Raw genomic sequence first — 14,469 nt, 5'->3', positions numbered from 1 at the left:
CCCCCGGGCTCTGGGGCACACATCGAGGTGCAATTTTCCTCTGCCATCCAGACAGACGGGGGATGCTGGGCCCTGTGTTCACCCCAAGGACGAGACTCTCATCCCTGGCCCAGGACCACACCCCCGCTCCGCTTGACGCCATCCTGTCTCAGCGCCTTGGCCGCCCTCGTACATCCCTGGGGTTCTGCATGTTTCTTGCTGGAATCGGCTCTGAGCGGCAGTGTCTACAGGGACCGCCTTGCCTGCCTCCCCAGCATCCGGCCAGCAGGAGCGCCACAAACGTCTCCGGGCTCAGCTATTTATAAGCAGAACGGATGTCTCCACCCCGAGGGCAAACCTGTGGCCGGGGAGCTGCCCCGCCCGCCCCGCCATGGCCCACCGCGTGCCAATGACCATGGGTCTCCCTCCCGAACCTCTCAGTGTGGACATCCGGTCTGTGTCCACCCCCCCACCGGGGTGGCCCCTAGTCTGTCTTGCTCTGGCCGCGTCCCTGGCGCTCCACTCAGTGCCTGCATGCAGCTGACGCTCAATCACTGCACACAGTTGGTGCTCAAACACCGCAGGCTGAACTGCCGCAGCTCCCCAGCTTCCAGGGTGAGGTCGCGTGGGGTGGCGTCCAGGGCAGGCGAGCCATGGGGGGCTGGGCTTTGTGGGGGGCTAGAGCTCTGCGGCCGGCTTGACCAGGTGGCCGCTGAAGGTGATACAGAGGTCGCCATGCTCACCGTAGATGGCGTCTTTGCGTTCCTGCTGGAACACGCGCACCCAGATGGTGTCTCAGGCTGCCAGGGGCAGCAGCAGGCTCTGGGTCTGCATGACACCGCACTCTCCAGCTGCGTGTAGGGCATGGCGGCAGCCCGCCCGCTGCACATGATGTGCAAGTACGTCTCCTTGTAGTTCCACGTGTGCACGTTGAGGCTCAGGAAGTAGACGCTGGGCACGGCACACAGGAAGCGACCGGACGCCGGGTGGAAGGCCCTGTCCAGGTTCACCAGCTCTATGTTGAAGGGCACGGCCTGGAAGCGGTGGGCACTGTGCAGGCCCTCCTGCCAGCCACAGAGAAGGCCGCATAGACACGCTGACACAGGGAGCCCGGCAGACCCTCCTTCCCGCTCCTACCAGAGGGACCTCTGACCCCCGGTTCGCCCTTCTCACCTGCAGGGGGGCAAGTGGGAGCCGTGGGTCAGGGTGTGGGGTCCAGAGTCATGGGGGCCAGGAGAAGCCACGCCCCCAGGCTGTGTCTGTTCTGGGGCCTGAGCCGCCTGCTGCGTGGTGACGTGGGGACGTGGGACGGTCAGGAGGGACCAGAGGAGGGGTCTGCCCTGGGCTGTGCAGGACAAGAGGCTGGGAAGTTGGCAGGTCCAACTAAGCATGGCTACGGCCCAGTTTCCCTGGGCGAGGGCTCCTGGAGCTGGCCTTCTTCCAGGGGGTCCCGGGTCTTCCTCCGGCCTTCCCTGGAGCCTGGGCCTGGGGGGCCGCCGCAGGGAGGCTGAGCAGGATGGAGGGGCCTTGGGCCCCCTTCTGCCACAGCCCCCTGCCCAGGGCGCCTCGCTTCCCCCTTTCCGCAGCTGTCAGGGACCCGAGGCAGGTGCTTAGTGTCCCACCCACGGGGGCCCAGGTGCCCCAGTCGGGGCTGTCCTGCCCCCTCAGCGGGGGTGTCCTTGTGGGAACAGGGGTGGCGTGGGGTTGCCTCTCCACAGATACTCACCTTTGAGGATGGAGATGTTGATGGCGGGCTACACGCGGGGCACCCACTGCTCCCCAGCGCTCCGGGGGGTGTAGGGGTCGGGGGCGGCCGGGGGCCAGGCGGGGCAACAGCACTGCACACATGGCCGTCGGGGCAGCCCCAGGCCGGGCCAGGCCCCCACAGGCAGCCCCAGGAGGAGCAGGAGGCCGGAGGCTGCCATCCGTGCCAGAGCCTGGTGGGGAACCAGAGGGGGGCAGTATCTCAGAAGGACGGTTCCCCACGGGGCCCCAGGCCCCACAGCTGCCTGGGCTGTACCCCCTTGTCTGTGGCAGATGACAGGTAAGGCCAGGGACCTGCCCATGTGGGGAGGGGCCTCGCTGGGCACCGGACAGGGTGCCTGGCTGTGGGCCTGCTGGATCCTCAGCGCCTGCCCCTGACGGACATCACTAATGGATCCCTGCACGCTCTCACCTGGACGTGGCCTCCGAATCCTCCTCAATGCAGCACTGCAGGGGCCAGCACGGGGGACAGCTCACACCTGCCCCTCCGGAGCCCCCCACAAAGGAGACCGAGGCAGCCCCACACTGTCCCAGCCGGAGTTTCCAGGCTCCTTCTCACCCCTCCCCACCCCTCCCTGCAGCCTTAGCTCAGGGCTGTAGCAAGTACCCTAACAGCCTGCAGCCCCCACAGCTGGGGACCCCACACCTGGCAGATTCAGGGGGAGCCGTCATGGGGGGATGGGCTCTGATTCAGCTCCCCAAGACCCCCACCCAACAGTGGCCGGCAGAGCCCTCGGGGAGGGGCAGCTGGGCTGCTTCAGGGAAGGGCAGGGCCCCAGCGCCGGGAGACTGGGCTCCGGGCCCAGGTTGGGTGGCGCCCTCCACGAGGCTGTTTCTCCCCGGCTGCCTAGCTGGGCAGAGGGTGGTACCCCCTGAGCTGCCAGAGGAGGGAAAGCAACTTGGGAGGCTCCCCAGGGTGGAAAAAATTGTCTTTAATCCCCACCAGGCCTGGGCCTCCTGCTTCTGCCTCCCCTCCCCCAGGAGACCCTGCCTGACACCTGGCCCATCCGTGCTTCCCCTGGATGCATCCGGGACGCTCAGCCAGGGCAGATCTCCTATAAGGGCAGGAGTGTGAGTTTGGGGTCCTCGCTCTTCCCTGTCATGCAGCCCTGCTGAGAAAAGACACAGGACCTTCCTCCAGGAAGCCCTCAGGGACTACAGCCCAGGACGTGTTTCTTCCTCTTCCATGGTGGGGGTGCGACCCACTCTCAGGTTGAGCTTTCCTGGAGGGGAGATCCCTTCTGTTTACCACCTCACCCCCTGGAGCCCAGTAGACCCTGACCTGCCCTCCTGGCTGCTCTGGACCCTTGGATTCCTCCCATGGAGGGACCTGACAGAACCCTCCGGGGGATCTCACTCCAAGGGCAGGCCTGTGCCTGGGGTCTCCAGCATTGTGGCTCCCTGGGCCTGCCCAGCAGATGGTCTGGGCTGGAGCCTCCCTCCTTCTGAGGCCTGGAGGGGAGCACAGACGACCCCCTCCAAACCCAGCCTGCCCAGGGTGCCTGTGAGGACGCCCTACCCACCCCCATGCCCCTTGTTACCATTACACAGTCGGGCGCCACTGCCTGCCTGGCTGTCTCTGGCGTCACTGCCCTGAAGGCCCATGAAAGAGCCCTTTCATGCCCACCCCAGGCACCCACGGCTTCCCCTGGACTATCCAAGACTAACAAGCCTTGAGCCAGCTTTAGAGCTCCTGGGCCGGCACCGCGTGGGGCCTTGCCCCCCCCCCCCCCCCCCCACCTGCCCTCTGCCTGCACCTGCTGCAGGGGCCGCGCGGCCCTGCCATGGGGGCCCCAGGGTCCTCCTGCCAGCCCCTGGGCAATGGCATGGGTCTGGAGGGTCTGGGGGCCTGGGGTGTCTGGGACTGGTGAGTCGGGGGACAGCTCTGTGGACTGGCCATTGTCCTCCGTCTGGGGTGCAGACACTTGGCAGGGAGGCAGGCTGGAGCTAAGACTGGGCGGAGTCTGGTGAGGGGCTGGAGACCAACGTGGGGGGCACAGGCCGGGGCCACCATGCCTGCACCAGGCCCACCCAGTGACAGGGACACCCTCCCATCTCTGGCCAATGTCTGTCCCCACCTCCCTCTGTGCCATCCCAGGGTTCCAGTGTCCAGCAGGGCAGATGTGCTGTGACTGCCCCATGGGGGTTCCTCGGCCTTAGCCCAGCCTTTCGGAATTTAAAGGGTGGACCCTGTGAGCGCCCTCCTCCCCCCAGGAGTGCAGGAAGGGGCTGCACCCACTGCAGGCTGAAGCCAAGCCCACACCAGGGCCTGGCCTTGTCCCTGCTCTGGGTCTGCACAGCTGGACACTGGGCCTGGGGACCAGGCCCGGCGCTTTGGCCTCTGGATGTGGGGACATGTGATTCCCTGGTAAGCATCCCCCCACCCAAGCCAGCAGCCTATAGGGGAGGCAGCAGACATGGCCTGGGGGACCGATGACCAGGGAGGGTCCCGGACAGAGGAGAGGGAGACAGGAGCGGCCCCGCCTGTGGGGGCTTCCCCGGCCAGGCTGAGGGGGTACGAGGTGTGAGGGCCGCAGGCAGGGCCGCACCAGCTGGAGCCGAGCCCTGGAGCTCCTGGCCCACATCGCAGCAGATGGCCTGGCGGCCCCCTTTGAGAACAGCTGTCTTCACTGCCCCCCATCTGCAGAGGGCACCAACGGAGGAGGGGTGAAGCCCAAGGCCCTGTGCCCTGACTCACCGGCCCCACAGGTCCCCAAACCGTGTCAGCACGTGCCGGGTGCGGGCTTGGCTCTGAGACCAGGCGGCTTCGCCAGAGCCACTCGGGGTGGGGGGATGGGGCGGCGCATGAGGCAGCGCCTATTCCCAGCACAGTGTCCCTGGGGGGGCTGGTGGGCCCAGGGCAGGTCAGGGGGGGCCTTTCTGGAAGTACCTCTATGGCTCTGCTGCCCGAGCTCTGCTGCTCCCTGTGTCCGAGCCTCAGTTTACCCACCTGTAAAATGGACATCGATGGGCTCAGAGGGGCTGGGGGCGTCCCCTGTGGTGGACAGAAGCAGGAAGAGCCTAGCCACTGGGGGTCTTAGCAGACTCTGGCCACGCTGCAGGGCCCCATTGTCCCTCGCCCTGCGCCTCCCCTGACACCAGCAAGCAGAGCTGCCCCCACCACTGGAGATGGGCAGTCACTGTACTTCCCTGGGGGAGGGGACAGTGAGCTAAATTTGCCCTGTATGTGGCAGGCGCGTCCTCAAGAGGGGCAGGTGTGGGGTGAAGGGCCTGGAAGGGGCCCTGGGGTCCCTGCGGTCTGGGTGGGTGGGTCCCCGGCTGCAGAGTGTTTGCTTGGGTGCAGGTGGTCAGCAGGGGCTGAGGGTGACTCAGCAGGTGGCGGGAGGACCTGGACAGAAATAGCCTTCCTTAGACACGCTGCCTCACATCTCCGTGACAACAGGAGCGTGGCTGAGCGTCACGGCCCCACGGGTCGCGGCCCACAGAGGGCCACAGTGTCAGCCGCAGGGGGGCTGGGCTCCCTCCCTGTCTCCAGCCCGCTGCAGCCCAGGAAGACCACACTGACCGCTGACTCGAGCCTGGGCAGGGGGGACCAGATGCCCCCACGGCCCTCAGCGCAGCAGGAGTCCTAGATGGGGGTCCAGAGAGTAGGCCAGGTGCCCATTACCACAGACTTCACCAAAGGGGGCCACGCAGGGGGTCCTGGGAGGCATGGACACGGGCTCCGGAACCTGGCACCATGCAGCCTCGCTCACTCACCATGAGAGTGACCGTGGGGCCAGGCTGGAGGGCTCCACAGACAGGGAAACCCAAGGAAGCCAGGGGTAACCCAGCTGTGCTGGGGCAGCTCTGGGGCATCAGGGGCTTGCAGGGGGTGCGGGGAGGGGGCGACACTGCAGCCCCTGAACATTCCCCTCCCCCCACCCCCACTCCACTTGCCCTGCCCCAGCCTACCCCCCAGCGCCCTGGGATCCCCTCCCCAGACGGAAACTGAAGTGCAGGCCCAGGGTGGCACCCCTCCTACTGCTCTGGTGGCCTGATGTGACCCTGCTCCCTTTCCCCAGGACCCCAGTGGCCTCAGGGCCCCAGGTCCACAGCTGCGCCACCGTGAGCCCAGCAGGGTCAAGGTGTCCAAGGCTGCTGGAGACCCCCGGGCTGCATCGTGGCCTCACCTTTCCCATGAGCCTGGCCAGGCAGTGGCGGTCGGGATTCCAGGAAGCCGTCCCTCAGCTCCACGGCCTGGTGATTTGTCTCCACAAGAGGACAAACTTTCCAGCTCACTGGCAGCCATGAGACAACCACGGACAATGAGCGCGCAGCCGGTAGCCCCCGGGGCCTGTGCTGTGCCCTCCCAGCCCGGGGCCCCCAGCCCACCTGAGATAATGAGCTGTGCTCAGCCCCGACCTCACCCCTCAGATCCCAACCACCACCACCGGGGGTGGGGACTGGACTAGAAGGCCCTCAGCACAGGGGACGCTGCCTCCTCCCTGGCTATGATGGGGCTGAGTGGCCCGAGCGCACACAGAGAGAGTTAACAGCTCCCAGCGGCAGGATGGACACCCGCCCTGAGTCCTGTTGATGAGCCGCTCTGGGCGGGTAGACAGTGACTGGGAGCTCTCTGTCGAGGGTGGGGTGGGGACAGTGATAGGGGCCTCCCTGCACGGAGCCCTGACACGGAGCCTTGGACACAGGGCGAGGGATGGTGCGTGGCCAGGTGGGCACTGGGAACCCTCTACCCACCATACCTCAGTCTGACTCACCCACTGGTAGAGAAGAGGCTGGACAGGACAATGGCTACCCGAGGTGACCAAGGTGGCTAGGAGTGGAGGGCCCCCCCAGCTCAGGGTCCCCAGGCATCTGTCCCCCTGGGTGCCCACCCAGGGCCAGGTGGAGGTGACAGGGAGAGGCCCCATGGGTCTTCTGCACACTCATTGTCCCAGGCCCTGCCTGGCGCCCTGCAGGAGCTTTGGGGCACTGCATGGACGCCTGCAACCCCGGGCCCAGTACCTCAGGGGAGAGCCAGCCAGCCGCACGGGGACAGTGTCCAGGGCACACAGAGGAAAAAGCTGGGGTTCTGGTCATTGCTGGAGTGACAAGTGCTGTGGCTTCTGTGGTGGCAGGAAGGGACACTTCCTCTGCAGGATCCTGCAGGCGGCTCAGGAGGGCAGAGGGCCCCTGTCTGAACCTCCACGGGCTCAGAGCTCCTGGGGGGGCCAGGCCACTGGTCCGAGGTGAGCAATGCAGGGGCCTCTACAATCCTCTCCAGGTGGTAACCAGGGTCACCCCAGGCAGCAGGGACAGCCCTGGGCAAAGGCTCTGAGCCCCCACCTCCCACCGGCCTGGCCAGGCAGGTCTGTAGGTAAAGCCCACCTGCCCAGGCTGCAGCATCTGGACTCCACCCAGAACCACACAGACAGGTAGAAAGCTAACGTGTTCTTTATTTGAGGGGCACGTGCTGTGGTGCCAGCCCCGGTCACTGGTAGCCAGCCAGCTGGAGGATGGTGGGGTAGCGGGCACGGTGGGTCATACACTTCTGGCGGTCGATGACAAGGCTGTTGGTCTTGACGGCCAGGTCCTTCTCCAGGTTCATGCGTGTGTCCTCCAGGTTGCGCAGAGACTGTTCCGCTTCTAGAAGCTTCTCCTTCATTGCCACAAGGGACATGTTCAGCTCCTCCACCTCGCTCACCAACCTGTGGGGCGGAGGGAGGGAGGTGTGAGCTGGGGCCTCCGGGCTGGGATGGGCAAGGCCCAGGAGCCCTGGTGAGGGGTCCAGGCCAAGCTGCTGGGCCATAAGAGGACCCAAAACTCCCAAAGGGAAACCTGCCAGCCGCGTGGAGTGGGCTGGGCCAGGACACCACACAGGCCTTACGGCACGTAGGGGAGGGCATGTAGCGGGCCCGCAGGGCCACGGCGCTGGGCCTGAACTGGGACTTCTCCTGGCCGCCCCTGGCCCCCCGGCCCAAGGGGAAAGCCCGCGTGGGCAGGACTCTGCAGGGCTGAGTGCAGTGACACCATGCAGCAATTTTATGCAATGCCAGGGGTGCACTGAGGCTCCTGGTTCCCTTTATTCCTGGGGCCTGGAGGCCGGCTGGACAGACCCCTGGCCCTGCACAAGGCCCCAGTCCCCAGGGTGTGCTGAGGGCAGGAGGGAAGAATGTCGGGCAGCGCTATTCTGCTGACGAGGGCAGCTGGTACTCGGTAGGTCAGAAACACTAGGGACACGATCCCACTTCGGCTTTGAACCAGGGCCGGGGCCACTCGTGCTGTTGGGGGTCTGGATGGCGTGCCCAAGGTGGTGTGGGCAGGGCAGCCAGGGGCCTCGGGGGCTCAGCCTCTCAGACCCCAAGATCCCTTGCAGGGATGATTGTGCGGCACAGGGTGAAGCAGGAAGTGCCACGCTGTCCCTGTAGTGCCCGAAAGGCACATCTGTGTCTAGTCGTGCTGGGTGGGGGTGGGGCGTGGGGACACCTCCACATGCAAGCCCGTGTGTCTCCGTGACAGGCCCGCAGGCTTCAGAGAGCGGGGTGTTCATGGGGCCCAGAGGCCAAGGGAGGCCCAGCTGGCGGGTGGTGGGGGGGACAGGCACGGAGCGTGGGTGGTGAGCTGTCCCACTCAGGACCGCCCCAGGAACCACAGCCACGGTGGCACCTGAACTGGGCAGCGTCCCGGCACAGCTCCACGTTGGGCCTGTGTGAGCGCTGATATAGACGGGTCTGGGCCACCTTCAGAGGCGCCTCCTTGTCCTTAATGGCCTGCTTCAGCGCTGCAATGTTGTGCTCCTGGTCCGTGATCTCCCGCAGCGTCTGCACACAGGACAGTCCCTGGGGGTGCCGGCATGACCCCCACCCCACCCGTCCTCCTCGCCGGCCCTGTCCACGGACTGGGGGAGACTTATGGAGGCAGGAAGATGTGTACAGCCACCTTGGCCCTGCCAAGGGCACCCAGAGGGCCAGGGTGGGACAGCAAAGCCTGATGTCCACAGCTTTGACCTGAGCGCCCCACTCCACCCTGCTGGTCACCAGGCCCCCTACCCTGGTGAAGAACCGAAGACATGTGGCAGCGAAAGTCACCCTGAGAGCCGGGGTCAGAGCCCTACCAGGCCCGGCCACCGCCTGCCACCTTCCCTCTTTCTCATGCCTGACAGGCACCCCCAATGTCACCTGGTTTTTCATTGGCTTAGTGAAGGCCCAGGGAGGAGTGGATGCCTTGAGCCTGGGGTCCCTCAGGAGGGACAGGACAGAGGTGGGGCCAGGACCAGGCCAGGGTGTGACCAAGCCAGGGGCGGGGCTGGGCCACAAGGAGCTTGGTCACTCTCTGTAGTTATAGATGCTCAGCTCCAGGGGCTGGCCTGGACAGGGGACCGGAGGTGGCATGGGTGGGGACGGGCCAGGGCGGGGCCCGGGCAGGCGGGGGCGGGGCGGGGCCGGGGCGGGACGTGGGGGCGGGGCTTCACCTTGTGCAGGTGGTTCTTCAGCTTGTGGCACGCGTCCTCCAGCTCCTCACAGCGGCGCCCGAAGGCCAGGTTCACAGCGTCGCACTGCAGCCGCAGGTCCTCGGCCGTGTCCCGCAGGATGCAGTCGATGAGCACCCGCAGGTTGACCGAGGCCAGGCGCTCGCGCTCCGCGCGGTACAGGTTTTCCTGGGTGAACCGGGCCCACGTCTCCGGCGTGGAGGCGCTGCGGGCAGGGACCGGCCGGCGCGGCGGTCGGTGGGGGCACTCGCCAACGGCTCCAGCCCAGCCGGCCCTCCCGCGCTCCCCGCTCCCCGAGACCACTGCGCCCCAGAACAAATCACCCCACCCCCAGCGCGGCCCCGCGGCCCCCGCACACACCGGACCCTGCGTCCCGGTGCCCCCCTCGCGCCGCCTGCGCCCTCGAGGCTGCGCGGCGTTGTGTGGTGGCTGCGCGCCCCCTGCCAGCCGCTCGAGGAGCTGCAGGTAAGCCCCCAGGTCCTGCCTCCCTCCGCAGTCCCCAAGGCCCTGGTGTCCTGTGCGGGGCTGGGCGCTTGCAGGGTCCTGCTGGCCGGCTCAGCCTAGGAGCAGAAGAGCTGCACCGAGGGCCTTCCGTGTGAGGGCGTCAGGGGCCGGGGGCCTGGGGGAGGGTCCCCAGCAGAGGGCGCAGGAGCGCAGGTTGCAGGGGTGGAGGCAGGTGTTTGGGGGAGGGTCCCTGGGAGGGGCTGGGGCTGAGGTGGCCCACCTCTCCTCGAACTTGGCCGTGTGCGGGTAGAACTGAACCTCCGTGCTCTGGTTGTGGTAGAGGGCGCAGGTCTGGTCGACGTTGTAGGCCTCCACCTTGTCAGACCAGTCCATCTCACACGTTTCCTTATGCTCACGGTTCAGCCTGGGGTGGGCGAGGTCTGCGTTTGGGGTGGGGTACTGGGTGCCACCCCAGGAGCAAGCACACCCCCGCATTCTCCACTGAGAACCAGGCCACCTCATCTGCCCAATATGGGGGTGCTCGGGCCACCCAGGCTCTGCCTGGCCAACAGCGCGTCCAGGAGCACCTGCTCCCTGCCCTGGAAAGCTGACCTGGGTTCTCAGTGGAGAACGCCCAGGCCCCCAGGCCATGCAGGAGTCTGCACCCCCACCAGTTGCCCCTACCTGCTCTGTACTCCTGGCTGAGACCTGGGACAAGCCCCCACCTCTCTGAGACTCCAGGCCTGCTCACCCCAACTTCCTGCCCAGAGCCAGCCCAAGGGGTGAGGAGACAGGGGCGGGCGTGGGACCACTGAGACCCACCGGATCTGGTTCACGGCCTGCATTATGGTCCTTTTTAGGAGCTCCTGAATGTTCCGGATAAGCTCGGCCTCCTGGGGGAGAAGACCCCACTCCCTGGTGAGGATCTGAGGATGGCCAGGCTGGTATGGGCCCATGGTCAGCCCCTTAAATGCCCAGGCCAACACCTGACCCCTGGCTGGGTAACCTCGGGCCGGAAAGCCAGCTTGTTGACCTCCCGTCTCTTTCCTGGAAGACAAGGGATGAGCCCAGCTCTTTCTCATTGGGTTTGTTCTGGGCTTTTGAACATTCTGTTTGGTGTATCAGAGCGTGGGGTTTTATCCGGGGCTTCTACCAGATGCTGGGACTGTCACCAGAGGCGGCTCCCGCTCACCTGGCACCCACCCAGCAGCCCCTGGGCTCTAGGGGCCCTCCTGGCCTGCCCCTCGGGGCCTTGGGCTCAGAGAGGCCCTCTATCCTCCACTGAGCGTTCAAGGGGGACCCTGTGTGTCTTTCTACAATGGCTCTGTTTTCTGTGCACAGTCCCCCTCCTCCCATTTGGATTTTGGCCTCCGTCTGGCTCTAAACCCACGTATGTCAGGGTCTGTCCCCTGGGTCTGTCTCCCTGTCCCTGGACCATTGGTGTTTTCACATTGGTGGTGGGGGGGGGGGGGGTTTTTGGGGCAGGGGGGGGGGGTTTCGGCCAGGGAGCTCGGGGGGGTTGTTGAGCAGCTGAGTATGGGGGTGGGGTGGTGGGGGACCAAGGAGGGGGTCAGGGTCTGGGAGAGGGGAGGGACTCAAGGTTCTGGGTTGAGCTTGGAGCGTGCAAGGAGTGCCCTGCTTCTCCCAGGAATGCCCACACCCTGCAGTTCACAGGTAAGCACCATCACCCCAGGCTCTGAAAGGTGCCTGGAGCAGGGGACTGGCCTAGGCAACTCCCTGATCCTTGTGGGGCTGCCCCAAGGAATGGTCCCACTGAGCGTGGAGTGGGAGACTCCTTGTAATGTGACCATGGCCTCCATCCCACCCTCACCCATCCGCACCTAAATACTGGGCTGGGCCTGGATTTCCACCACAGGCATCAGGGAAGGGAGCGCAATGGTGTGCTAGGCCTTCAAGAGCTCAGGGTCAGGCTTAATCTGCATGACCTACGGTGACCTGAGGGGCTGCCCAGCAGGTGCCAGGACCCAAGGGACCCAGGACCCTGGCCCTGCCTGCATCCCAGACCTCAGGCAGCTGCCTACAGGACTCAGATCAGGCCCCTCCCCATCCTTGGGGTGCATGTGGAGGGGCATCAGGGCTTGTGGATGGACCTGGCCAGACCCCTTGCTGCCTCAGTGGCCTCTGAGTGTCCCATCGTCAGGCAAATGTCCCCAACACACATCCAGGTGTGAATTCTGTCACCCTTACCCCAGGATAAGCCATAATGGGGGTGGGGGCACTGCAGGGGCCCTGGACATGGGATTGGGGTGAGCTGATGTGAGGTCCAGCTCCAGCCCCCATACCTGCTCAAACCCCTACACTAGGACCTGCCCCCAGGCCATGGTGTCCCCAAACCAGCAGGTCCAAGCTGGGGCCCACCTTGCAAGGAGCTAAGCCTCACACCAGGGTCCACTGTGAGGACCAGGCTCCGGGAAGGTCAGACCAGGCACCCTTCTGGGGTCAGGGATGGCACCTCCGTCCTGGATGGCCTGAGCACTGACCCCGCTGCCCCAGCACCTTGTTGGTCCCCAAACTATGAACAGAGCCAGCGTCTCTGTGCCTGGGTGTAGACCTGGGCGTGTGCTCTACAAGTATCTGCACGCGCCAAGGGTTACATGCTCTGCGTATTCCTGTGTGTGCAGGGGGGCATGGGCTCCCTGCACCCACGTGCACCCACCCGGTGTCAGCCCGCGTCGTGGGGGTGCACGTGTGAACCCGCCACCCTCGGCCCTGGGCAGGCCTCGCTCCCTGGAGAGGGGGGAGGGCAGCCAGGCCTGCGGCTCTTAGCATGGAAGGGGCTGCGCACCTTCAGCAGCTCCAACTCCACGTGGTCGCGGACGAGGTCGGGGTGCTGGCGGCGCTCGCGGCACTGCAGGTTGTCGGTGGCGATGGAGAAGGGCACGGCGGTGGCATCCAGGGTGCGCTCCAGCCTCTGCTTCTGGGCCAGCAGCAGGTCAGTCTCGGCGCCCAGCTCGCTCACCTCGTGCTGCAGCTGCGACTTCCAGCAGTGCATGTCCTGCAGGCGTGCGCCCACCTTCCTGGTGGAGTCCTCCTGCGTGCGCTGTGCCAGGGCCTCCGTCGCAGCCACCAGCTGCTGGCTCTCGTGGCGCTGCCGCTCTGACTGGTCGCGGTCGGCGAAGGCTTGGTGGTAGCGGGCATAGCAGTTCTGGAACCACTCGTCCACCAGGTACCTGGCCGAGCGGAAGCCAGCGGTGGCCAGGCCCGAGGACGTGTAGGCTGTGTTCCGGGCCACGTCGTACAGCTTGTGGGGCAGCTCGCAGGCTGGCACCGTCTGCGGAGCCGGCTGCTTGGTCAGGAGCACGTCCGTTTGTGCCATGCTGCCAGCTAAACCCACTCCCCTGCAAGGGACGAGGGATGAGGGAGGATCAGCAGGGCAGCTCCGGGCCACTCTGTGCCCAGCAGGACACTTCTGGTCTCCTGGCGACAGGTACACACAAGCCGTCCTGTTGCTGGGCAACAGGCCCCCTCCCCTAGCAGCTCTCTTAAAGAGCCAGGCAGGCCCCCACCCCACCACCCATCCTGGCCCACGTGTGACGTCTGCCCAGAATTGCACCTGGGACTGTGGCCTGAAGCCAGGTCCCGTTGTCCCCTGTTGTCCCCCCGACACGCAGGGGGGGTGGACTTGGCTTTGATGGGGAGTTGATTGAATTCAGCCTCCAGGGGATACCTTGGAGCCAGACACCCAGATCTTCCCCACACAGGTGGGCACATATCCCGACAGTGTCCCCAAGGCCACGCAGGTCCAGGCTCATGGCCGAGGCCACAGGAGCAGGAAGTACGCCTGGTCCCCAGGGCATAGCTCATCCCGGCCCCATCCTGGTCAGCGAGGCAAACGCCAGGGGCAGTGTCCAATATGACCAGCAGAGGGCAGCATTGGCCGCAAAATGTTCCGGGGAGGGGGCGGGACAGCGGCCGTGGTTGGGCGGGGGGTGTCTCCTCCCTGCGCGCCTGCCGCCTCTCCCCTGCCCCCCCCGCGACCTCGTGCCCTTTCCCCCCACCCCTCACTAGCCCCATGGGAACCCCCAACAGTCCACCTGCCGGATATGCATGCCCCCCCCATCCCACAGCCCCTGCCCCTGCACTCGCCCCACTGTCTGTCCAACTTGGGCCACACCAGCCCCAGACCTCAGATACACCAGCCTCAGCCTGGCTGTGCCCCCTCCTGGGGGCCTGACCTCTGTGCCCTGATGGCAGGGGCCATGAAGCCCAGCATCTCCACCACCTGGCACACAGTAGGTGCTTCATAAATGTGGGCCTCAGGGACAGTCGCCCCAGATTTCCCCAACCGAGAGTGAACCTGAGCCTGTCAAGGGCAAGAGGTCAGGGGGGCCTCTCTGTGCTTTGTATCTCCTGATGGCATTGGACACACAGGGCCCACTCAGAATGGGGCCAAAGGGGTGACCACTGGCCCCACCTGTCCACACAGCATCTTTTCCCGGAGCCCAGAGCTGCCTGGGGCGTGTCCCCCAAGAAATTGCTGACCCAGGGAGCTTGCTGAACACGGGGCCAGAGCCAAGCTCAGGAGACCCTGGGGACGTGACCGGACATGGCCCCCGAGGCAGGTACTCCGGGATGACCGGGCCCCATGGCAAGGCTGGTCCACAGGACTTGCCTGGGTGCCTGTCAGGGGCGCTGGGTCCCCCACCCCAGACAGTGCAGATCCCCTGCCTCCCCGCCTGTGGTCTAGAGACAGAGGTGAACATGCCACGGAAGATGGCTGAGTTGGAGTCCGGCCCTGCCCTTGTCTACCCTGAGGCCGGGCAGGTAGGTGGTCCCGCACCTTCTTCGTCTGCGCAGGTGGGTTACGCCGTCCGCTGCATGGGGCTGCT

General features: G+C 65.9%; 2 protein-coding genes across 2 annotated transcripts; both read right to left on the bottom strand.

The window, feature by feature from the left end:
- Nucleotides 1-149: 149 nt before the first annotated feature.
- C1QTNF8 (C1q and TNF related 8) lies at nucleotides 150-7,092 on the bottom strand. The gene is made up of 5 exons (XM_073900265.1): nucleotides 7,075-7,092; nucleotides 6,712-6,770; nucleotides 5,877-5,984; nucleotides 1,706-1,916; nucleotides 150-1,043 (listed from the first exon to the last, which is right to left on the bottom strand). Exons 1-5 carry the CDS (start codon nucleotides 7,090-7,092, stop codon nucleotides 531-533), a joined length of 909 nt encoding a protein of 302 aa, XP_073756366.1. The 3' UTR covers nucleotides 150-530.
- Nucleotides 7,093-7,122: 30 nt separating this feature from the next.
- TEKT4 (tektin 4) lies at nucleotides 7,123-13,056 on the bottom strand. Its single transcript, XM_025878013.2, has 6 exons — nucleotides 12,426-13,056; nucleotides 10,442-10,512; nucleotides 9,900-10,043; nucleotides 9,158-9,380; nucleotides 8,353-8,507; nucleotides 7,123-7,394 (listed from the first exon to the last, which is right to left on the bottom strand). The coding sequence occupies exons 1-6, from the start codon at nucleotides 12,954-12,956 to the stop codon at nucleotides 7,178-7,180; spliced, it is 1,341 nt and encodes a 446-aa protein (XP_025733798.1). The 5' UTR covers nucleotides 12,957-13,056; the 3' UTR covers nucleotides 7,123-7,177.
- Between the last annotated feature and the right edge of the window lie 1,413 nt (nucleotides 13,057-14,469).

Source organism: Callorhinus ursinus, unplaced genomic scaffold (genome assembly GCF_003265705.2).
Source record: "Callorhinus ursinus isolate GAN/ISIS: 27379988/994484 unplaced genomic scaffold, GSC_fseal_2.0 scaffold13, whole genome shotgun sequence".
NCBI classification, from domain to species: domain Eukaryota; kingdom Metazoa; phylum Chordata; class Mammalia; order Carnivora; family Otariidae; genus Callorhinus; species Callorhinus ursinus.
This window is presented reverse-complemented; position numbering and strand designations above follow the sequence as displayed.

Bases quoted from the DNA above. Each gene is read 5' to 3' on its own strand.
- TEKT4 (XM_025878013.2), bottom strand. From the start codon at position 12,956: ATGGCACAAACGGACGTGCTCCTGACCAAGCAGCCGGCTCCGCAGACG. The intron at 10,044-10,441 runs GTGGGTCTCAGT...CGCCCACCCCAG, and splicing joins CAGGCCGTGAACCAGATCCG to GCTGAACCGTGAGCATAAGG. The intron at 7,395-8,352 runs GTGCCACCGTGG...TCCGCCCCACAG, and splicing joins CGGGACGCTGCCCAGTTCAG to GTTGGTGAGCGAGGTGGAGG.
- C1QTNF8 (XM_073900265.1), bottom strand. The intron at 5,985-6,711 runs GTACTGGGCCCG...CATGGCTGCCAG, and splicing joins CTGGCTGGCTCTCCCCTGAG to TGAGCTGGAAAGTTTGTCCT. The intron at 1,044-1,705 runs GTGAGTATCTGT...TGTGGCTGGCAG, and splicing joins CAACATCTCCATCCTCAAAG to GAGGGCCTGCACAGTGCCCA.